Source organism: Alligator sinensis, unplaced genomic scaffold, assembly GCF_000455745.1.
Source record: "Alligator sinensis unplaced genomic scaffold, ASM45574v1 scaffold1386_1, whole genome shotgun sequence".
Lineage (NCBI taxonomy): Eukaryota > Metazoa > Chordata > Crocodylia > Alligatoridae > Alligator > Alligator sinensis.
In genome coordinates, this window is record NW_005842806.1 from 259,390 (window position 1) to 284,471 (window position 25,082).

Below are 25,082 nucleotides of genomic sequence, written 5' to 3' on the forward strand. Positions count from 1 at the left end.
GGCTCTCTGCTCCTGCTTGGATATGGAGGACAACCGCTCTCTGCTGGTGTGTAATAAGCGCCAAGAGAGCCTTGCGAGGGTGCTGTGCCAGGCCGGCAGGGTTGGGCGTGCCTGTAGTCATCCCAGAGGTTTGGGTTAGGAAGCTGTGGCATCAGGGACATTTTGTCTTGCTGGTTGGGTCTTGCTCCCTTCTTTGCAGCAGAAGAATCGCTCCAGGAGGTTTCTGCAGGCAAAAAATGAGCAAAGACGAAGAGCCAGCACTAACTTCCAGTCTGGGCTCCTGCTACACCTTACATGCGTTATGTGATTCACTGGGGAAGCGTGCAGTAAATTTAGGTCGGTCACGCGTGCGCAGTAATTATTATGCAGTTCACTGGGGAAGGACACAATAAACTTAGGCTGGCCACATGTGCACAGTAATTATGCAATTCGTTAGTGAAGTGTGCAATAAATGTGGACCGGCCACACATGCAAAGTAATTATTGCATGATAAAAATGTCCATCCAGCTATAAAAAGAGCCAAGAGGCTATCAAATTAGTGCTTGAAAATGTGTAAGTGCTCTACCTGATTGCTCTCCAGCTTTCATTTGAATGTGTAGCAGGGCCCTTAGAGACTAATTGGTTCAGAAAGGCACTTGCTTTCATTGGCAACAACCTACTGGACCCAGGCAGGGCAGCATCTGGTGAAGTAGGTTGTTGCTAATAGAAGCTTCTGCCTTCAGTCAGTGTCTGACGTGCTACCTTGCCCTGCTTTCTGCCTAAATTCAGACTATCCTAAGTAACCACATCTAGCTGTGAAAAGGAGGACTTGAAAATGGTCCACCTCTACAGCTAGGAAGCAAATAAGGACCCAGCTTCTTTTTAAAAAAGAAACACCTTGTGATTTTTAAAGCCACGTTCAGAGTTTTGGGCTGACTCACAGTTGTAGCAGGTGATCCTAGGGCAAGGGTCCATTTCTTCAAAACTATTTGGTATCTTATTCAGCCTTTCAAAAGTTGGCAACAGCTCGTTTAAAGGAGGGATACAGGCTGAGAGTAGGGATGATGATAGAAAGAGCCAACTGCAACTCTGCACTCATCTGGCTGTTAACAGTATTTTTTAACTTGAACAGATGACAGTTTCTGAGAGCCAAGAATTCTGGAGCTCCATGGTGCTATTCAGGCTATCACTTGGCAGAGCACAACTTCACTTCCGTGTAGAGGTGAGACATGGATACCTCTGGCTCCCAGCAGGCTATGCTCTAGAAGGCTGTTAGTACTGAGTTAGAGCACTGTAAGCAGATTCTCTATAAATGTTAAACTGGGAGTCAGGAAACCCAAATTCCCGGGTCTCCTGTTTGTTGTGTGAGGCCTTGGACAAAGAATTTACCATCTCCAGGCCTTAGTTTCCTCATCTGTAAATTAAGAATGACAGTGCACATATTCATAAAGCATTATGAAGTTTATCATTAAGATGCTTAAAGATTGTTCTGCAGCAGGCACTGCATTGCGGGATACTTAAATCTTCATCACAGTGCATTGTAATGGGTTCTGTAGCAAAAGCTTTTTAAGGAGCCATGGGTGTGCACACATGCAATAGGAAAGCGTGTAGAATGATTATAGGGGAAAAAAAGGTAAAACCCTGGTCTGTTTGGGTTCTGTGGATCCTGTATGATAAACATTTTCTTGCTTAATTTGCTGCAGTCATCTGTCTGAACAAGAGCTCAGGTTGTTGATAGGAACAATGCCACATTTGCATAGGAACTCTGAGGTCTTAAACCAGGTAGGTTCAGTGGGAAAATAAAACACAGAATTGAAGGGATTTGACCAAGACCGACCAGATGGCCTGTTCCTAAACTTAAAGAGTGTTTCCCCTGCCATGAAATGACAGGATTAACTATCTGTTTACTAGACTATAAAATGCTAATCCTAGAATGTTGCTTTTGGATACTAAGTAGTATATGTACTACTATTTTAAACCAAAGGTGATGTGTGTGTCCATGTTAGAAAGCCCTAAGTTTTCTTTTGGAAAGAGTTATGATTTAGGGCAGGGGATGGAAAGGACAGGATGATATAGTCTCTTTGAAAGCTGGTGCTTTTGGTGGGAAGGGGAAGGTAAGTTACCATTTTGTGGTCTGGAACCTCAGTTTTCCTCGAAGAAGAAGGGGGCTATGGGCTTTTGGTACAAAGAAAACCTTAAAACTGCAAACTTGGTGGTGATGAATGCAGTGATGTAATTTGCGTAACTGCAGAGTTTGTAATAGGTATACTAAATCTGAAGCCTATTGCTGACCATTTAAATCATAAATGTTAATTATTTCACTGATGATCAAGGTGTGTTGTAAAGCTGGTGGCTGGCTCATTTCACTGCATGAAGAAATTGAGGGTGAGGGAGTGGGGGGACTGACACGAGGAAGAGATACTGATATCTTCCTGATATTTTGGATGGCTTATCTTTGTGGTCCTCATAACAGATGGAGCTTGAGTGGACCACTACTTCTTAATTTTTCCCACCAACTACCTGATTGTAGTGGAGAGCATTTTATTTTGAATGTATTGAAGGAAGAGTGATGGAACTGTTGCTTCAGATGAAGGTCATTAAATTGGGCCATGGGATGTAGATTTATGTAGTTTGCAAAGTGCTTTAATTTTCGCAGGTACTTAAGAGTACCTGTGGCTGCTTTCATGTTTTAAGTCCTCATGTGTTATCTTCTATTAGATCCTGGTTTTAAACAGGATATGAAATCTTCCATTTCCTAGTCAGCCGAAAACTGTTCATTTCATTGTCCCTAAGCTGCTTATATTTTGCAAAGCATCAGCAGCATGGGCAAAACTGTGGGTTTGGTTTAGCTTGGTGAACCTGGGATCTGCTTGAGTATAATGTTATGAACAAACTGCAGCAGCCCAGCTAAATTTCTAAAGGAGTGGATTTCAATCTTGTTGACTCAAGACAGCTATCAGAAAATGCAACCTCTTAGGCTCCACTTTTTTTTTTTTTTGTCTACAGAAAAAGATAGAGTAATTCTTTCATTGTGAAGAGCTGAGACCACAGGTCACAATGTTCTTGACGCTATGGATTTCTATTTGAAATCTTGAGTTTATCCTGAAATCTCTAAGGCAATCAGGACTCATAGTAGAGATGATATCTTTTACTAGACCAACAAGATTTTTGCAAAAATAAAATTCTGTAATTGTAAGCTTTGTAATTGTAAGGATCTCCTGTGAGGATTTCAGGTGGTCACAGTTGCAGAAAGCAACTGACCACCTGAAACCTGAGATCCTGCTCCTGCCTTTGTTCCAAGGTAATTTGCATCATCACAGATTCTCACAGGAGGTGAGAGGCTTCATACCAGCTATGAACTGACTGCCCAGAGGAGTTTTCCATCGATTGACTCCTCTGTGAAATCCTATGAAACACGAACTTTCATTTCTACCCAGGAGAGCTTTTACAGTCTTTTCTCCAATGCCTTATGAAGGGTGTTTGTGCCTGAAAGCTTGCAATTACAGATTTTTTTTGCAAACATCTTGTTGGTCTAATAAAAGATCATCTCTACTATGAGTCTTGATTGTCTTTTCTTCTAGACCAATACAGCTACAACCTGGATACCTGACACTCTTGAAATCTTGAGTTTATCTTGTAAATGGTGTGTAGGGTATTTAACTGTGCCACTGTGTGGTGCCCATAACAAGATCTCATGGCACCCTGGTTGAAAATTACTGTTCTAAAGATTTCATAGGTCTTATTATGTATTTAAATCCATATATGAGGGGAAAGGAAGCAGCATATATGGGGGGAAAGGATACTTGTAAATTCGGGTGAGGTATTTGTAGTAATGACTCTAAGCAGAATCTTTTGAATACTGTGGTTCAGGGTTTATTCATAACGTTTATCTAAGGAGTAAATAATTAGGCAATTTATTATATTATTCTTCCTTCCCTATAGCCAGTGCCAGGAGTGTTTCAGTCACTTTGGCTCTCAGTTCTTGTATCATTTCCATTAGATCAACAGATCTTGTTTGGAAATCAGGAGATGAAGTTTCTTTGCTTAATAATCTTGTTATCTTTTAATGGAGGACATTGCCTCCGATTTTTTTCCCCAGGATCATCATAAATCAGTGCCTTGAGCCATGTGATTGGAGTTTTTCTGGTTTTGTTTCTTTTTAGTATTTGCTTTTTTACATTTGTACTTAAATTCAGAATTTGTCTTGTATTTTTTCAGTGACTGCTGTTTGTAACAGGAAGTGACACCATTAGATGTTACTAGGGCTGTGCACAATTTCAACAAGTGTTTCATTTCAAAGCTGTTTTGCTGCGTTTCAAGCTTGAAACAGCAAAAACAAAACAAAAGGCTTTGAAACAAAATGAGGGCACTTAAAACGTTTCAAAAGTTTTGAAACGTTTCAGGTTTTGAAGCAGCCCAATGGTGGGAGGTGGGGAGAGCTAGGGCTGCACCCTGAGCAGCTCTGCCAGCCCCATGGAGCACAGCCCTGGCTCACCCCACCTCCCACCACTGGGCTGAGCTCTGTGGGGCTGGTGGAGCTGCTCGGAGCACAGTCCTGGCTCTTCTCTGCCTCCTGCCACCAGGCTGAGGTTTGAGCAGCTCTGCCAGCCCCACAGAGCTGAGCCTGGCAGTGGGAGGCAGGGGAGAGCCACTGGCCAGGGCTGTGCTCCGAGTGGCTCCCCTACTGGCTCTCGTGCTGCCTTTCGCCGCCAGGGTGAGCTCCATGGGGCTGGTGGAGCTGCTCAGAGTGCAACCCGGCGGCAGGAGGCGCAGAGGGCCAGGGCTGCGCTCCAAGTAGCTCCACCGGTCTTACGGAGCTCAGCCTGCCCTCCCAGTGCTGCTGGACTCCTCCTGGGGGGCATGGGCTTCCAGATCTGCACACAGGATGGCCTGTGGCCTGAGGCCAGTGGCAGCACCAGTTTTCCTGGCGCTGGTCCCAGGCAGCAGCAGCAGCCTCCTGTCATTCCAAGGGCAGATATGGGGGCCCACACCCCTGGGAGGTGTCTGGCACAGCCCTCCTGGGGGTACGGGCCCCCAGTTCTGCATGTGGGATGACAGGAGGCTGCTGCTGCGACCTGGGGCCAGTGGCAGCATCAGTTTGGTCCCAGGTGGCAGTGGCCAGGAGGAGTCCGGCACAACCCAGCAGCCCTCCTGGGGGTGCGGGTCCCCAGATCTGCACAAAAGATTACAGGCATCTGCACAAAAGATTACAGGAGGCTGCCACTGCCAGCAACACCAGTTTTGCTTGTCAGCACCTTGAGGTGCAGTTTCCCAGAAACCCCTGCACCTATCTCCTTGAAACTTGGCAGGCTTCATACCCTCAGAAGGGGCTACCATCCTTGCAGTGTTTATTTGAATCAGGCAAATGACAAAGTTATAGGCATTTTCATGATTCCTCATTATAGCCTACAGGCAAAATGTTGAAACAGGTTTGATGAAACAAAATGGAACAGTGCTTCGAAACGACACACTGTCCCTTCAAAAAGACAAAACAGAAGTCGAAACGAAGTGATGCTGGTTCGCGTAGCCTAGACGTTACCCCACCCAGGCTTCTAAATGAAGAGATGTAAGCGAGTAGAAGCAAAACCTCTCCTCTAAACCTCAAACTCCTTACAGCAGTAGTTTACAACCTTTTTTCATTTTCAGACTCCACTGGAAATTTTGAATGGAGATGTACACCCTTTTGAATTGTAAGTGTGGGTAGTCGCATAGTTTGATTGATCATAATCATCTTTCGCAGACCCTTTAGCTAGTCTGCAGACTCCCAGGGGTCCATGGACCACAGGTTGAAAATCACTGCTTTACAGCATCCCTATAAAACAGCAGTTTCCAAACTTTTTGAGCTGAGCCCTCCTTTGAGTTAAAATTTTGTTTATTCCCTTTCTCTCCAGCACCCCATCACCCCAGAGGAACAGCATAGCCAGACACGGTGACTCTCATCCTAGCAGCTGCTACAGCTCAGTGGGACAGGCTCCATCCACTGTGGCTCCAGTGCCTCCTGCCTTGGCCCCACTGTGGTTCTAGGTTGCATGTCTGCTGCGCTGGGCTCCTGGAGGTGCAGCAGCTGGAGGTGGAGCCTGCCTGGGGCTCCTTGCCCCTGCATCCTCCCACAAGGCAGCAGTAGCACTGGCACTAGCTCCTTGCAAACTTCTTGCCCGCTCCCCCCTGTACTGTGTCCCCCACAATGTTCCTTCATGCCCCTCCAGGGGTGAATAACCCGTTTTAAAAATGCTGCCATATAGTGTGTATGTATGTATGTATATGTGTGTGTGTGTGTGTGTGTGTGTGTGTGTGTGTGTGTGTGTGTGTGTGTATATATATATATATATATATATGTATAGAATCGTGTATATATGGGTTCAAGTGACCATGTGAGATTTCTTTTCCTTTTGCCCCTTGAAAATCTCCATTTTGGGCTGTTCTTCACTGCTTTACACTTGTATGCCATCTTCCTCCATCCTGTTGTTTCTCCCTATGGAAGAACAGGAGTCTTCCTAAATTTCTTCTCAATGAAGATCTTCTTTGTGTCTGGATGAAGGAAGCCTATTTAGACTTTTTACCCTCCCTTTGTGGACTGCCAAAATCTTTTCTTCACTCTTACAGCACGGCTGCAACTGAACATCCAGCTGTTCTGAGTACAATTTGCATTATAAGCAAATTCAGTTTTTACCTGGTAACTAGAAGGTGGGCAGGAGAAAAGGCAATTTTCTATAGCAGTGAATGCAGGGAACAGTGTAGCCAGCAGCCGCCATTAAGCTAAAACTGGCAGTTGCATAAACGTGAAGCTCTAAATCCCTACAGGAGAGTGCGAGAATTAAATTTTCTTCCTGCTTAAACACACAGATAAACTCCAAAAGGAATAATCTGGAGCTTTTATTATTCAAGCTTTGACTTCACAGTCTTCACCTTCAGCAATGTGCAAAGAACAGGCATACAAGGAAGGTTACAACACTTACTCATGGGGGGGTGGGTCTCTGCTTAACAGAGGAAACAGCAAGGGGCAAGGCTGAGGCAGAAGAATTGGGTGCAGCAATTTGTTCTGAAGTCTCATGTGAGGACTCTTGGGGAGTATGTAAAAATCAAGGAAACGATTTAGGAAGCAAAACCTGGGATCAGAATGAGCATGAATAGGATGGAGGACAAAGAGAGACCAATGGCAGAATGAAATTAAACAAAGCAGAAGGAATCTGGACAGAACCTCCAACAATAACTGAGCCAGAATGAATAAATAAAGTCCCTAAGAGTATACCAGATGCGTGCAGCCACCAAGCTTCCTACACAGACACACGCACCGCTGTAACCGACTGTGGCCCCAGCCTCTGCTCCCCTGAAGCCGCTGTCCAACCAGATAGAAAAATAAAGGTCTAATTCACTGGAAATTCTTCAGTTTACAAAACTAATGGAACCGGGTTTGTTTTTATGCCTCTGTGTCAACTTCTGATTTATCTTCAACTCCGTTCTGTTCTTGGTCTTTCATTTCTGCATCTGTGGTATGGCTGCCACTTGTCTGGAGAGTGTCAGCTTCTGACTACAAGGGAGAAATTTAAAGAGTTTAAACATTCACCCCTTCTCAAGTACCAAGCTGCTTCTACAAACATTAATTTGGTGCCTCTACCTGTTGTATCTGGGGCTTCTTAAAAGTCAGCTAAGATTTCCAAAATCTTGAACCCCAATGTCCTGATTCCTTGCTGCTTTGTCAGGCAGCTAGGAAATGAGGAGGAGCTTAAGGCTGCCTGGCCAATGAGTAATTTACCTGTAGGGTACCTGGAGTTGTAACATGCACAGTCCAGGTACCCTACAGGTAATTCATTATTCTGCTGTTAGTAATGATGATGTGGTTCAGGTGCTGAACTGAGTAATTTTGCCATAAATACCCCTAATGTTTATAGCAGACTCCAGCAGATTCTCCCTATGCTTGAAGAAAAGTGTGTGCGCCCCAAAGTGCACAAAGAACAAATTTTCCAGCTATGTAGTTGGTCTAATAAAAGATATCACCTTTGCCCAAAGAACCATGTCTGCCTATGTCCTTAGACCAACATGGCTACAACCAACACCCTCTAATGTTTATATGCACTCAGGGTCAGTGCCAAGGCAGGGTGCATAGAAGATGAACTATTTTGGAATGAGGATATGGACATCACATCTCAAGCAATCCTATTACTCCAAGATGTACAACACCTCATTCTCATTCAGATGAGTGTTCATATATATGTTCTCCATACGGCACTCCAAAGTGTATGTGGGACCAGGCCATGTCTAGAGAACAGTAACTGAGGCAGTTTTACTGGATTTGACATCTGATCTGGACTCCTCAGAGATCCCCTTACATCTTGCATGTATTGCTTGTGACTGTAAGCAAAGCTCCAGACTATTTCACAGATGCCTAAGATGGATGTTTCTAATAAAGCTGCTATTGGTGCTTGTACTCTGAGGCCCCCTCTACATTTTACAGGTTGTGCAATTACCTGGAGACCACCAGCTACATGTGCAAAGTAGGTATCACACAATAAAAAGGTCCAACCAGCTATAACAATAGACCTTGAAAACGTGTACTAACTTTATAGCTAGTTGTCATCAAGCTTTAATTTCCACGTGTAGCGGAATCTCCCCTGCACCTGGGAGCCCTGTGAGGTAATGGGGCTCCCAGTCACAGGGGCAGACCATGCCTAGTGAAAAAATCCTCAACCTTAGGGATTGTGGCAGGGGCAATCCCCATGCTCTAGGGGCATGGGAAACCTGTGGAGAACCTTCCTGCATCCACAGAGCAGGGAGATCACCACGGCAAGGATCCTCCAGCCCCAGGGGTATGTGTGGGGCACTTCTGTGGCTGGGAGCCCCTCAACTGGGATGTATAAGGCTCTGAACCACAGAAGCCTGCTTCTTGCTAGTGCAGGGGGAGCCTGGGACTGGGGCTTAATTTGCAGTACCTGGTCTCCCCCAATCACCACTTTTCCAGTTGTGCCAGCTGTTGCTACAGCCAGGGACTCCAGGCTCCCTTTCCCTCCCTCTGCCCCAGGGAGCAGTGTGGTGCTACACAACCTGTACTGCCAGGAAAGTCCACAGCCATGACCCCCAACAATGTGGCCCCTGGCTGCTAGGAAGTTAGACAGAGCTGACAGATCATCTAGTAATCAAAATTATCCTGGCCATATCAGAGCTACTAATATTGCTTTGGTTGGTTTTATCTGGTCTTGTAGCATGCCCTGTAGAGATTATGAAGTACAGCAAGGCACCATCTTCATGGGAGAGGTGTTAGACCAAGACCTTGGCTCTGGCCTTCCCTAGCGCAGAAGATCAGATACTTCCTTTTGTTTCTGTCACAAACTGGTTTGCCCATGATAACCCTAGCCTGAAGAGATTTCCCAGAAGATAGAATTTTTGCGCTCTCATCATGAACTGAAAAGTGTCTGTGTGTGCTGAAATACAGTGTGGTGTGCTGTGCCTAAAGATGCATGAGACAAGTTCTTTCTCTGGTACTAGATTGAATTCCAGTTCCAGGATCAAATGTTATGTTTTGGAACCTGTCCAGGGATAAACAAGCAATAGCCATAGTTTCATAGTAGCTAGGGTCAGGAGGGGCCTGCTCAGATTATCTAGCCTGACCCCCTGCCATAGGCAGGAATGAATGCCGGGGTCACAAGACCCCAGACAGGTGATCATCCAACCTCCTCTTAAATTTGCCCAAGGTAAGGGCGAGGACCACTTCCCTGGGAAGTTGGTTCCAGATTGTGGCCACCCTAACTGTAAAATATTACTTTCTGATCTCTAACCTAAACCTATCTCCATCAGCTTATTAGCATTGTTCCTTGTCACCCCAGGTGGTGCTGGGGAGAAATGGGCTCTACCTATTTGTTGTTGATCTCCCCTGATGAGTTTCCAGGCAGCCACCAGGTGCCCCCTCAGCCTCTTCTTGCTGAGGCTGAACAGGTTCAGGTTCTTCAGTCTCTCCTCCTAGGGCCTGTCCTGGCGCCCTTTCACCAAGCGGGTGGCCCTCCTCTGAACCCTCTCCAGGCTGGCCACATCCCTTTTGAAGTGCGGCGCCCAGTACTGGACACAGTACTCCAACTGCGGCCTGACCAAAGTTGCATAGAGGAGGAGTATTACCTCTCTGGACCGGCTTGATATGCATCCTTGGATGCATGACAAGGTATGGCTGGCTTTGCTGGCTGCAGTCTGGCATTGGCAGCTCATGTTCAACTTGGAGTCAAATAATGACTCCAAGATCCCGTTTCACCTCTGAGCTTTCAAGAGGGGAACTCCCCAGCCTGTATGTATGCTGTGGATTCCTTCTCCCAAGGTGCAGCACCCTGCATTTATCTATGTTGAACCCCATCCTATTCTCATCTGCCCACTTTTGTAGTCTGTCTAAATCTATTTGCAGCCTCTCTCTCCCTTCAAGTGTGTCCACCTCACCCCACATCTTAGTGTTATCAGCAAACTTGGACAGCATGCTTTCCACCCCCTTGTCCAAGTCGCTGATGAAGATGTTAAACAGTGCGGGCCCGAGGACCAAGCCCTGGGGTATCCCACTGCTCACATCTCGCCAGGTTGAGTACAACCTATCTACCACTACCCTCTGGGTGCGCCCCATCAGCCAATTTTTTACCCATCCAGCTGTGTAGGCATCAATGCCACAGTTGCTTAATTTATTGATGAGGATGGGGTGAGAGACAGTGTCAAAGGCCTTCTTAAAGTCTAGAAAGACTATGTCCACAGCGACACCATCATCCAAGGATTTAGTCGATCATGGACTCCAGAAATGCTCTGCTGAATAAATCTCTGAAATGGGGTAAACTCAGCATGTACTTCCAAGTGTAGGTTCTGGCATAAATTGAATACAGAGCAGATGACATCTGGGACCCAATGAGGATTTTTTTTCCTTGCTAGCTAGTTGTCCAGGTAGGGTACATTACAACATTTTTTCTGCATGTAGGCTGCTGCAATTTCAAGTGCCCTGAAAACCTTTTTGTATCTTTATATTGTGTTGTAGGTTGGTCCTCCAGACTGTACAGAGGGGCTTTCAGAGAAGTCAGTGCCAAAGAACAAAGAAGCTCATGGAAGCAGGACATGGGAGTTTCTGACAGTAGCGTAAGCACAACTTCCTAACACTTTTGTGTGGGGTTTCTGACACCAGAGTTTGTCCAACACTGTTTGGGGCTGCAAAGCCTCACATGAAGGCAGTGAAAGAAAATATCTTCTGGGAGAACTCTTTGTTGTATATATCTGTCTCATAACTCTTTTCCACCCTTCATCTCAGCCAAACTCATTTTCTTGTCCATTCTGGCTGATGTAAACACAGGTCTTCTGCAAAGTGCTCACATACTGGCTACTGGAAGACATGGCCAGGGGCCCTGGAGTTCTGGTCTGATGCTGGGTAGACATACTCAGAAGGTAAATACGTAACCAAGCTTCTCTTCCTTGCAGGCTCAAAAGGGGAAAGAAAACCTTTTCCTGGAGTAAGAGATTTTCTTAGGCTATAGTGGCATGCTTGGCTGGTGGAGCCTGTCACAAGGTGGGCAGAAACCTAGAGGATGTACTGGATCCAGATTTCCAGAAAGGAAAAAAAAAAACAAAAAACAAAACTGACAGATTGCCGGCAGACCAAGCTGTTTACCAAGTCAAGGTCTATTAAAATCTGTACCAACACTTAACTTATTAGAAAAACCATTTAACAACTTTCCATGGAAAAACAAAGTTTAAAACTCTCAATGGACGGCTCAATACAAAACTTCTTCCTTAAGTCAGTTGAGAGAAAATGAGATGTAGTTGTAGTGTGTCCTGCCCTGAGTTGGACTTGATGATAAGCTGAGGTCCCTTCCAGCCCTATTTTTCTGCGATTCTATGGACATCCAGTTAAAGGTGGGGGATTTCTCATCTGTGATCCCAACAACAGCTCCTCCTGCCATGCTGTATGTGCATGGGGGAAGGCACAATTTTTAGATTGGGGATCAGACCACAATTTCACCCTTCCTACCAGGGCAGAGGGAGCCTGGGATCCTGACCCAAATCCTGGTGCAGTCCATCCAGCCACATTGTCATTTTAAGGTTGTGCTGAAACCAGCCACAAATTATTACACATTTTTTGTGTAATGATTGTGGCTGGTTTCACTTTTTGTGCCATTAATTGCTTGAATGTGTGGCCATGTTACATTAAGACATAACTGACCAGTTAATTGCTTCTTTAGCATAATGTCTGCCAAAGGTGTATGTTGTGCTTTGCCCTTTACTGTGTTGGCATGAAGCATGAGGGCTTCCAGGGTACACATACACACATAAATGTTGTTAGCTAGGAACCTCTTGAATTTTAGCCACAGGCACACTGATGGCTGACTGCGTTTCTTCTCTTGCAGTTTGTTTTAAATAAGGCCACATCTGTGCTTAATCATTTCATGCAACAGCCCACCAGTATGCCCACTTTCCCATCCCAACTTCCCTCTGGATGATGAAAACTTGTAAAAGAAACATTTGCATCCTACACAGCTGTCGGGGGGGGGGGGGGGGAATCCTTTTTCCAAGAGAGCAAACATGATACCAAAAGGAGTGTACCTAGCATCCACAGAGGTAGTAATGTGGACTTGCAAAACACCATGACTCCTGTTGCATCTATCCAGGGGTATCAATCTCATCCAGCCTCCCCAGGACTCCTTAGGGGTTGGACTTGGACCCAATGGTGGACTTGGGATAAGCAGTCAGGGAGCTGCAACAGTTAATTCAGCCATCGTTTTCCCCCATGCCAACAGAGGGCAGGCATCCCCAGGAATATGGTGAATTTTGGTGCTGGGCCCCTAGTTTCTGGCCCCCTAAGGAGCCCCGTGGGCTAGATGACACAGCTCCATGTGGTAGATCTGGCTAAAGGACATATCTGTTGTAACCCACTATGCACTCATTCCACTCTCCCAGTTTGGCACAGTGCTACCAGTTACCTTAGAGTCCTTGTCAGCAAGCCTCTGGAACATGTTGGCATACATCTTTTTCTCTTTTTCATGCTGCTCCCGGATCTTCTGCTGACAGGTTACTAGCTGCACTTTGGCTGCTTTGTTGCTTGGGTAGAGTTGTATCACCTTCTGGAAATCTGCTCGGGCCAATTCAAAGTCATTGACAGCCAGATGGGCTTCCCCACGCCGAAAGAGACCTTTCTCATTGCTGCTATCCAACTCAAGTGCCTGGATGACAACAATGAAACAAGCAAGAATTTGATTCCAGGAAATAAATCCAGACAATCAGAAAACTCTTAATGGGATGATCTTTCAGATTTTAGGGAGCACGTAGTTCAAGGAGTTTCTTCAGAGGGAAAAGGGAGGGAGCGGATTGTAGCAAGACATCAGAGAGGGAGTCAGAAGCTGTTGATTCTAGTCCTGGCTCTAAGAGACTTCCCTTACTTATGAACTTTGGGAAGTCACTTAAAACTCTGAAAAAGTTTCCCTGTTTGCAAAGAACACATTTAATTAGGGGTGCAAGGATAAAGATTTTTTTGGGCCAATACCAATGGCTGATTATTAATGAGTCATATTGGCCAATACCAATTCACAGACATTAGGGCTGGAAGGGACCTCAGAAGATTGAGTCCAGCCCCCCACCCGAAGGCAGGAAGTCAGCTGGGGTCACAGGATCTCAGCAAGATTGCCTGACTGGCAGCTTGGGGAGCAGCATCTGGCTAGTAAGCCTGTTGGGGGGGGTGGGGGGGGGTGTGTTCCAAAAAGTGAGGGAGGGAATGGGGCTGGGGCAGGCGCTGCAGGGCACAGGACAGAGCCACGAGCAGCTTTTTCCAGGAGGTGTATGGGGAGCAGGTGGCTCCTGCTACTGTGTACACCCCTGAGGGAGGCATGGGGGGGGGGTGCTCCCCAGATCTGTACAAAGGGCAAGCTGCCGTCGCAGGCTAGGGCCAGGGGTGACACCGGGCTCTTCCCGGTGGGGTGGTTGGGCCGGGATGGTGTTCAGTAGTCCCCCCTCCCAGCACTGCCGTCACCCACTCCACATACAACCCCGACCCAACCCCCCTGCCAGGAAGAGCCTAGCACTGCCCCAGGCCCCAGCCCACCTTTGCCTTGTGCACAGAGCTGGGGGGCACCCCCCCCCCCATGCCTCCTACGGGGGTGTGCACAGCAGTGGGAGCTGCCCCCCCCCCCACAGAGCTGCTTGGGGCCCCATCCTGCACCCCACCCTGGCTGTTTAGTGCCTGCGCCAGCCCCACTCCCTCCCTCACTGTGGTGGCCTCCAGCTGCCCCCTCCCCCAAGCTGTTCCCTTCCCCATGGCCCCCCTCCATTTACCGGCTGGACCCTGGTCTCCCAGCTGCAAGGCTGCATTTCTGGCCGCGCATATAAATCGATACTATATGGACTGATGTATCGGTGCACCTCTACATTTAACTTTCTGAAGTACTATCAGATAGTAAGTTCTAAGATGTTTCAAGGACAATGAAGATAGAAGCAACTGTGGCTTCAGTTGATGAACCGGATATTAGCTACTTCTCCCAATATGTATAGGTGAAAGAAGAACAAACACCACAGTGATTTGTGTTCCAGTTAAAACAGCCAGTGTGAAAAGCCTTGTTACCTTGTTGCAGTTTTCCAAAGCCTGGGAGTACTCCTTCAGCTTCAGATGGCACATGGCCAGATTAAGGTGGGCAGCAAGCTTCAAGGTTTTGGCTTTTGCATCATCCTCTTCAGAAAGCCCTGATTCATGCTCCAGCCATGAAACAATCTTCTTGTATTGTAGTGTTGCCTGCTTGTATTTTCCTTCCTGTAGTCAAGGGAACCCAAGACAATTTAGCTTCACCATGTTCTTGTCCCCTCAATTTAACCTAGAAGCCATCTTATCATAAACAGAAAATGTTTTCTATAGCCAAATGCCACCCAAGTGTTATGGGAGAAAGTAAAATACTATCAGGCCAGCTTCTAGTCAGTTCGTGTATCAGTGCAAGATGCACAGAACACACCTCAATTCTTCCTGGGGTGTATAGTAGTCTCCCCCCTGCTGCTCCTATAGGTGTTAAATGCTTGGAACAGAGGAAGAGGCAGGCTGGCACTATTCCCTCTGCACCAGAAATATGTACATGCAAAGCAATGAACATACTATTACCCTAAGGATACCAGGGCTACCACTCTGGTCTTTGGGGCTGCCATGTTGAAATCTACACGGATTCAGCCAGAGTTTCCCCTGAGGGGACCCAGTTTTAACACAGCATCTTCAGGCACCCTCTCTAGATAGGGCTGTTAATGGACTATGATCCTGTCTCATGACATCAAATTCAAGTCTTTTAACTTTGCCACAGATTTCTTGTCCAAGCCCCAAAACCACTTTAAATCAGAGAAAGTTCAGTTCAGGTACCATGCAAAACTACCTGAAGGGGAAGGGCTGCAAAGCTCCAGCGCCAAGTCACTGTAGTTCAAGAAAATACAGAGTTGGGTACAAGAAAGAGCTTCCCATGAAACATCATGTTACAGCCTTTTAGATCCAAGGAAAATACAGCCTGGATACTGTGAAGAGCTCCCTAAAGGGACACCCATATTCCAGTGCAATTCTTCAGCACCAGATTAAAAACAGTCTTGTCTTCAGCAGTGTGTTACATTCTGCATCAATGTATAAGGGTGGGAAACGCTGACAACAAACAGGGAGGACTCACCTTAAAGTACTGAGTGCCTCTCTCCTTCACAATGGAGCTTTGTTCTAGCTTCTCATCAGTGTTCATCTCCCAGGATTCCTTAGCCTGTCCAGACAGAAACAAATCAGTCACCCCTCTGATTCTGGAAGAATTGTTAAGATATGCTGTACTGGACCATGGACCCAAGGAAGGGTGGGAATCATGTTGAAACTCAAAGGGGGTATTGTTGAACATGGAACTGGAACTCCCAGAAGTTACCATTCCCATGCCTGGCTAACTGAACTCCAAACTTTTTTCTTGTTGAGGAAGGGACTGTCCTTGGACACCCATCTCCCTGAGGTGTTATCTCCAGTTCCTACCTTTTCAAAGCTTTTGAGTTTCACTTCGTATTGCAGTTCTGCATCTGGAGGGATCTGAAACTTCTCTTTCCCAGCACTCCCAAAACCATAGCTATAATAGAGAGGGAAAAAACGCTGTTTCTAAACAATCCAGTTTTCTATATTAGTGAAACAAATGACTAAGAAAACACGTTAATAGATGTATCAAACTTGTATGTTGCAGTGTTAACAACAGATAATGACACATACAGGCTCTCTATCTAAAAGCAGCAGACATGGAGGCATAAGGGAACTGGAAAGGACTGAAATTAAATCCTTTTTTCTAGGTTACCAATCTGTAATAATATTATGTCAACAGCATCTTTAAGTTCTTACCATCTCATGACTGTGGAATAACATTATGTCAATGGGGGCCAATGTTTTTGGCAGCCATGCTACAGATAAGCCCTGCACAATCCGAGTGCCACTCTGATCCCCCTCCCCTGCCCAATCTGCTGCTTTTCTTTCTGCTCCCTACCTGATCTGCTAGTCTGCTTTCTGCTGTATTCCCTGTGCTCCCTGCCTGAACGATTTCTCTACTTCCTCCCCTATTTGCTGCTGTGCTGTCTATCCCCTCCCATATCTAGCAAATGCCACATGCAGAGGCTGCCTGCGCCACTCACTTGTGGCCAGCATATTTTTCACATAGGCCAAGGATGGCACATGTGAAATATTTGCTGGCCACAATTCAGTTCCCATGGATGCATCTCCACTGTAAAAATAAGATAAACTGGCACTAGGTGGCTCCCTTGCTGCAACTTGAAGCCAAGAGACCAATAATTTATTCTGCTTGGAGAAAGAACTACTTACTTCCACCTAAAAGGAGCCCTCCAAGCTAAGAGTTCTAGCCTGTCCGGGTGAAGAAGTTTGTCTACTGATGCTAAACCTAGGCTCAATCCAGACAGAGGACTTTTGTGCCAATGACTGTTTACCCAGCACCTTTTGCCAGCACAGTATTCAGTTTAAAATGTTTCAAAAACCAAAAGCAATTTGGGTTTGATGGATGCTATCAGGACAAACTCCTCTCTTACTTCCAGCCCGGGTATGACAATGTGCTCTGTGCTGCTTCGCTGGAAAGAGGGACTAGTACTTATACCCAAGACTACCAAGAACCTGTGTTTGGCTCCCCATACCCCAGGGTCAATAACTGTTAGCTTATTTAAGAATATAAAGAGGTTTCTGAAGAACTCCCTACAGCAAAGTAGGGCTTTGGCTAGAACAGTGTCTAATTTCAGAAAAAGTTTGCTCTTCTCCCTAAAGGCTTCACAAACTGTTCATAGTTCTATCTAACTGATTTCCTGACTTTCTCTCTCCAGCCATAATATTTATAGGATTATCATTTTCTCAAACGGTGGTGCTTAGAAAGCGGACCTCAAGAATTTCATTCCTCTGAGGCCACTCCTTATCCCAAGTTCCCTCTCAAGCATCACTACACATCAAGAGTGTTTAACTAACTAACCAATCAAGAGGCAACAGAAAGGATGTCAACATTTACAAAAACAGGAGTAGTATAGGTAGATATGCCTGCTGGGATAAAAAGACTATTTTTTTTTTTGTTTAAATCAGCAAAGGCAGTTCATCTGACCACTACAGGTGTGACAGGTCATCACTCTGGGCCGCCCTTAATGTGGCCCCCACACCTGTCTCTGGGGCAACCGCCCACCTACTTTCCTGCCATGCCTTGATCTTAATTGAATAATTAGTTTTAATTAGCAGGAGGCTACCCTCCAGGGTTTGCCACACCCACACTAGGGCTTCTCAATAGGCCCCCCCCCTCTGGGGCTCACCACGCCCACCCTGGGGCTTCTCAAACACCCCTCTCTGGGGCTAGGGTCTATGCACCCTGTATGCTGCGCCCTCACTGGCACTGGGGTCCTCACACTCTGCTGCGAGTCCCCTATGAGGCCTCCTCCATCCCCTTATAGCCTCACCCAAACCACCAGCGTAACAACAACAACGCAAAACACACAAGCCCCTAGGCTATAACATAACTTAGAGCCGCTCGGCTAAAACAACATTGCTCAACTCAGGTCGAGCTATACCTGCAGTTCGGCTTCTCCTCGCATCCTGCCTTAGGGAGCTCCTGTCTCTCTGGCTGCTGGCAGGGAACTGTCTCTGGCCTCAGCTCCTTGGGTTTATAAAGGGAGCCAGGCCCGGCCCCTTCCGGTCAGCTGGCCTTCATTGGTTGCCCTGGCAACCCACAGCTGGGCTCCTTAGTCACTGCTAGGGCTTCTTCCCTAACAGTTTTCTCCTCTTCAGGCACAGGGCATCTCAGTGCTCTGTGACAACAGGGTATAAATAAACCAACCCACCATATGGGGGTAGAAAAGGCACTAGCCCTTATAATTATGTAGTATTCAGTTAGGAATAGCCTGGGGTTTTTATACCTCTCTAGCCCCTTAAAAAAATTAAGAAACTGGATTAACCAGTTCAATGATCTGTTTTTTGTGTAGCAATACTTCTGTTCTTACATGACATCTAGCTCTGTAAGAGAGTCATTGTTATTTTTCCCACTAAGCAGCAATGAACCCAGGTCATATTCATTCTAAAAGTATCCCTGACCATAATGCTGCTTCCCTTAACCTGGATCTCAGCTAGCTCCATGCCTCACATCAGAATTTCTGTGCCCTCCACATATTGACTCTGATGGAGGAGAGGCAAAGAACTGTAATTAATTAGAAAGGCACCTTATTTATTAAGCATCATTCTCCCCAACCAATATGGCACTGTATGAATCTTCAAAGACAGGTATTGGGGCTATCTTGACCCAAGGTCACAGCCTAGTAAAACAGCTGAATTTCAGAAAATGCTCACCTGGGCTTGAGATAAATAACGGATTCTTCCAATTTCTCCATTCGCTGAATGGTCTTCTCCAGGCCAGGAGGGAGATCATGGTTTTCTCCTTCTCCAATCTCAAACTGCAATTCCCGCTTGTCAAAAACTCGCTCTCCATGTCTACCTTCTAGCTGGACTGGTGTTCATAAAAACAAAACAAAACAAAACACAAAACCACCATAGGCAAATCAGATACAAAACAAATTTATGTTACAAAGTTCAAAACACCTGCAAACTGAAAGGTGGTTTTAGAATGGTTCTTGGCAACCTAATAAGAGGAAGAGGAAATATGTGTTTACTTGTCTTGAAAGAAGGAGGTGCAAGTGAAATGCACGTACTCTCTTACCACCCACTCACAGGCAATCTCCTTTGCTATTTCTCAACTTACTCCTTGAACAGACTTACTCTCTACAAGGGCTCCTTCATTGGGTTTGGAGTAGCCTTCCCCCTTCTTATGGATTCTTCGGATTATTCCACCATCTTCATCATCTGTGAGATCCTCCCCCTTAAACTCAAAGAGCTCTATCTGCAAAAAAAAAAAAAAAAAGAGAAGCACTCCAGTTACTTCTGTAGTACCAACTTGGGGCTCTGAGGAAGAGTTTGCACCTCAGGGGCAGTCTTTTCCTCCGATTTCTGACAGAGGAAAAATCAGACAGCTCAACAGCCAAATGTTGCCTTCTGTAGGCAGCCACCATTTTATATAACATTTTGACAGGTATTAGACAACCAAGGCCATAGCTACTGCATTATGTAAGTGCTGGATGTGCCTTTGTGCTGGACAGATTCGGGCCTGCCAAGCTGTGCTTCTATCCAGCCCTCTAGTTGCTAAAGGCCATTTAAAGTGTAAATACTGTAAACCATGGAAAAAGTCCCCTTTATTCGCCAAGATGTTGTGCGCATACAGTACTGCCTACTGTGTACAGATTAATTGACAACAATGATGCTCCATGTAGCTTGGATCACATTACAAAATTAAGACCCCGTTCTTTCTACAGGCTGTTCTAAAAAGTGTTGTGTTTGTGAATAGAAGTAGGGATTCATGTAATCACAAAAATAACCCTTAGAGGCAAAATAATAGAAATTACTTACATTTGGTATTATAAGGCCAGATTTGCTCCTGGAAGTGAGGTTATACACTGGATTTCAGTGCTTTCTGGGTGAGTTCTACCTTCACATGCTTTCAGACTATATTTGATACCAACAGGCTAGTCCCGCAGGACTGAAGCAAACTCAAGAGCAGATCTTTAAGACTCAAAAGACCACTGAGGTTCAGCCACATCTGTCTTAGCTTAACTCAGTGATTCCAGACCTGCTTGTTTGCCCTCCCTATTCCTTTGTGTTGGACTGGTAAAGGATGGCTTTCCATCTTCCACATCAACCTTGACCCATCCCTACCTAGCACAGGCTGCTGTAATCATATTATTCTTGTACATGGGACTCCAGTTGGGAAGAGCTGGCACACTGTGAGAAAGTCAAACTGACTGCCTGTGCTGACTACATGAAGGGAAATAAAAAATAGCCCACATTACCACCGAAAGCTGGCTAGGTTGGAACTGGGTTCTCAATAGCAAGCCTGCAGGAGTCTAGTTGGGTAGGATTTTTGTGAATAGGTGTCAAAATGAAATGGATGACTATCTATCCAGGCTGACCTGGACAGGCTCAGCAAGTGGGCGGATGAGAATCTGATGGTGTTCAACGCCGATAAATGCAAGGTTCTCCACCTTGGGAAGAAAAACCCGCAGCATCCTTATAGGCTCGGCAGTGCTATGTTGGCTAGTACTATGGAAGAAAGAGACTTGGGGGTCATCATTGACCACAAGATGAACGTGAGCCTGCAGTGCGATGCTGCGGCTAATAAAGCAACCAAAACGCTGGCTTGCATCCATAGATGCTTCTCAAGCAAATCCCAGGACGTCATTCTCCCCTTGTACTCAGCCTTAGTGAGGCTGCAGCTGGAGTACTGTGTCCAGTTTTGGGCTCCACAATTCAAAAAGGATGTGGAGAAGCTTGAGAGAGTCCAGAGAAGAGCCACGCGCATGATCAGAGGTCAGGGAAGCAGACCCTATGATGACAGGCTGAGAGCCCTGGGGCTCTTTAGCCTAGAAAAGCGCAGGCTCAGGGGTGATCTGATGGCCACCTATAAGTTTATCAGGGGTGACCACCAGTATCTGGGGGAATGTTTGTTCACCAGAGCGCCCCAAGGGATGACGACTAGGTCAAATGGTCATAAACTACTACAAGACCGTTTCAGGCTGGACATAAGGAAGAATTTCTTTACTGTCCGAGCCCCCAAGGTCTGGAACAGCCTGCCACCGGAGGTGGTTCAAGCGCCTACATTGAACACCTTCAAGAGCAAACTGGATGCTTATCTTGCTGGGATCCTATGAACCCAGCTGACTTCCTGCCCTTTGGGCAGGGGGCTGGACTCGATGATCTTCCGAGGTCCCTTCCAGCCCTAATGTCTATGAAATCTATTCTGGGATGATGCATGCAGTGCTCGCCAGCGATCTGATTATATATGACAAGTCTTGTAACAGACCATGATGGTAACAAAACATTGTTTAGATCAACAAACATATTGTTACCACCTTCATTCTTAACAGCACAAATGAACTATTATAATCAGCCTTGTTTAGTCTGAAGTACCCTGTCTTTAGATGGCAAATACATTTATCCTAGGTCACTATTGTGGGGAAAGTTACAGAACAGACCACAAATATCTACAGTCACAAAGGTAGTAACATTATTAACGAACTGCAGAAAACTTCTGCTTGCACATTCTGACAGTGTTTTTTGGGCTTTCTTTTAAGGGCAGCAGAGATGCAGGCAGACGTAGCCCATTTGACATCCTGACTACAGTAATGCTGATACTGAGAAAAGCAAGAGCAGGTCAAAACAAACCAACTTTTACAAAATTCTGCTGACAGTACCATTTCTGCCCTGCATTCCTAGTATAAGGAATTCGAAGCCCCATGTTGGCTACTTTTCTGCACCTTTTACTTACACCCTCTGCTTTATCTCTACTTTTCAGCATGTATTGAACCTGGCATGAAGTAAGAAAAATGAGGAATTAGTCCAGTGTTCCAACCTATGACCAGTGGGGAGGTGCCAAATAGTGGTGTGGTAAGGACTTGCATTTCCAAAAGCAGACTCACAAGCCATGAGAGGCTGCTTTCATTTCTGTTTCCCACTAACACTACAATCGTTCACAGGCTTTTCCTTTGCATATGATATCAGTTGGGGGAAGCCATGATTCCTTGATGAAAAAGTAGCACATTAATGGAACAGAGAAGAGACTAAACAAATCTTCATTTTAGTTTGGATTTTCAGTTTTTAACCAAACAGGCTTGTGTCAATAAACTGGAAAGAGCTCCTGGGACTGTCTCCCTCCAAGGCAGGATTTCAGCATTGCTCAGTTTGCCATGTCTTTGTATAATGATTTGGAAGGGTTACGTTTTGGAGTGCTAATATGCTCTAGAAAGTCTCAGCTAGTAGATGCATATTTGGACTAACCAAATTCTGTAGACTAGAAAAATCTATTTGGGGGCATGAAGTAGGGCAGTTAAGCAGACCTTACGCTTAGCAGAGGAAGACTGCTCACTTGACTGTGTAACAAGTGGATCTTTTTGGCTAAATTATCACCCCAGAATCAGCTAACTTGTCTGCAAGTTTTACTAATAGGACTTGTAATAACCTAACCTATAATAAGCACTATTTTCAGATAAACTGCACCAGCTTACTTGAAGTTTTATAAGTTAGTCTAGTTCTGGGCCAGTGTTTCCCAGCCTTTTTCACTCCACAGCACACTTGCCTATATAAAAAAAGCACCGTGGCACACCAGACACTGGGGGGGGGGGGGGCCCGCCCACATGCAGCCAGCTGGATGGCATTTTGGGTTGGAGCCATGCTCCCCATCTGTCTGTGTCTGCAGCAGTATCAGGTGAGGGGTGTGGCTCCAGCCCAAAATGCTGTGGCACACTGGCTGGGAAATGCTATTCTGGGCTATCCAACTTTGGGATAGCCCATGTAAGCCATGGGCCCCCTTGGATTCATTCTCAGCTCCCCAACTGCAGGCTCCCATGCTGGGCTGTGGCCCCAGACCAGGTTGGGCCACACCACCTTGCTGTCTGCGGCAGGAGGTGGAAACCAGAGGGAGGGAGGGAAACCTGGAGACCCCAGCTGTTGCAGCCAGTGATGAGGCTGTGGGGAAGAGTGGCCAGGGAGGTGAGGGGGTGATCACAAATTAACTCCTAGCAGACTGCATGCAGATCCAGGGCTGCCTCTTATGTCAACAGTTGCTTTTGTTTGTTTTTAATCAAATTCCTTACTGACTTAAGCTGAATGTGCTTGGAGGAAGATCCCCAACTGGGAAGAGACTAAGATGGACCAAAATTTAGTTCCAACTCGCCCTTTAGAGTGTGCGTGTGTTGGGCCGGGGGTGGGGGGGGTGCAGCCTGCATGGCACAAGTGGAAGAAAGCATCCTTTTTTTGGCATACAACTGATCAGAGGGGGCAGACAACTGCAGCAGACTGCTTTCTGTCCCCTCCCCAGAGATCACGTATGGGAAGCAGACCAGAGTGGCACTTGGGTGGATGCAGGGTTTAGTTTGTGGCACACCCACCAAAAAAGGTTGGCTCACATTAAGTATTCTTGTGCTGAATGAACTAAATCAAAGATATAGAAAAGACCAGGGAGAAGTCAGAAGATAAGTGAGCGTTAAGTCTGAAGCTAGTGGGGAAAAAAGAGCTCTGTTCCAGAGAAACAAAACAAAAACTACTACTGGCAAGCACTCTTACCATGCTTAGAAAAATATCATCTAAACTGCATGTTGTGCTGGAACAGTAAAAACTATCCTCTCCAAGCAAATCAAGTTATATTGCTATCAGTTTTGCTGGCATAACTAGGAGCATCTGCTGGCAAAGCTGTATCACTCAGAGAGCATATTTTCATAAACCTCACCTGCACAGAGCTGAATTTGCAGGTGTGCACAGCTGCCAGACTTTAGGGAATTTCACTTTTGTGGTTCTTGGAGAAAGTCATTCAGACTAAACGCGTGCCAACTATTTTTTTATTTTTTTTAAACAGAAAAAAATCACTTCCAAGTTTGGCCAAAGTAAGTGTTTGGAAGATCAAACTATAAGTTCTCCTAAACCATAAATGCTGAAGCATATTTGCTGTCTCTTGCTGGTTTAGGATCACCATCTGCCCTTGCTGCTTCTGTTCATCTTTGGGGTGGTATTTATATAGGAGTAAAAAAGAAAAGCCTTCATTGCTAGAAAGGGTAAATGGGATGCAGAAATGCATCACACACACAAATCATTCTCTAGCATGGATAATTTACCATCATACTGAAAAGTGTGAACGAGCTTCAAGAAATAAGGGATAAAGGACAATGAGTGTATGACACCCCATAGGAAAATGACACTCACCCTTTAAAAAAAAAAGTCATGCTTACTTTCATGGGGTTTTATTCATAACTATAAACATTTTTTATTATACAATACTAGTTACACATTTACCCACTTAAAGTAACAGACAACATGGAGAAGGGGTTACATTCAGCTATGCTAATCCAGGTTACAGGGGCCTCTGGCAGAACATGACTGGAAAGTCTAAAAGGTCAGCATATGCAACCTGCAGGCAAGGAAGATTTAAAAGAAAACAGCACAAAATTAACAGGGATGAAGAGATTTGTATGTTGTAGTCCTGAAGGCAAGGAAGTGTTTCCAAGGAGCAAGTTTATGTTGTCAAAAGACAGTCCATGCTCGTTGCCAGTAGACCTATCCAATTATTAACAGCTAATGCAAATAAGTTTGCACCTGGTCATTTGGCTGAACTCTTGTTGAGGTGTACAGACTGCTTTGGGCTGAAATGTGTGCTAATTAAGCTGGGAAAGAAAGCCAATATCATTGCCAACCTCCTACTACCCAATTTCTTGAAGCTGCTTCTTTCCTTAGCCACACAGGGAGTGGTTTGGTTTTAAGCCCCTGCATGCTACTTCTAAAGCCCCAATATACTTAAGTCAGCTGTACATGACCAAGAGCAGTTCCCCTGAAATCTAATGGTTTTTCCTACTTCCCAGTAAAACAAATCATATACTAAAAAACAAACATTCAATGTAACATTTTAATTTTATTTAAAGACGTGATTTTTGTCTTTTTTTTTTTTTTTTGAGCGGTGTATATAGAGGCAATTGCATAATAGCTCAAAATAGTCTTACTCTTGTATACTGTGTAGTGGGTGGGTGGGGGCTGCCTGGGTGCTAGGTCCGAGGAGCCAGCCGGGGGG

At 45.6% G+C, this 25,082-nt stretch overlaps 1 protein-coding gene across 2 annotated transcripts in view; it reads right to left on the reverse strand.

The window, feature by feature from the left end:
* Positions 1-6,832: 6,832 nt before the first annotated feature.
* Positions 6,833-25,082, reverse strand: part of FKBP4 (FK506 binding protein 4) — a 32,028-nt gene continuing 13,778 nt past the window's right edge. The window contains exons 4-10 of one of the 2 annotated variants that reach the window (XM_006035122.3): positions 19,199-19,319; positions 18,773-18,929; positions 15,941-16,031; positions 15,603-15,686; positions 14,534-14,719; positions 12,903-13,142; positions 6,833-7,507 (exon numbers count right to left, since the gene is read on the reverse strand). In XM_006035122.3, the coding sequence (XP_006035184.1) occupies positions 7,397-7,507; positions 12,903-13,142; positions 14,534-14,719; positions 15,603-15,686; positions 15,941-16,031; positions 18,773-18,929; positions 19,199-19,319 (990 nt within the window). In that variant the 3' untranslated portion in view covers positions 6,833-7,396. Of the gene's footprint in view, positions 7,508-10,954; positions 11,516-12,902; positions 13,143-14,533; positions 14,720-15,602; positions 15,687-15,940; positions 16,032-18,772; positions 18,930-19,198; positions 19,320-25,082 lie in introns of those variants that run through there. The other variant, XM_006035124.3, reaches the window with a different exon arrangement.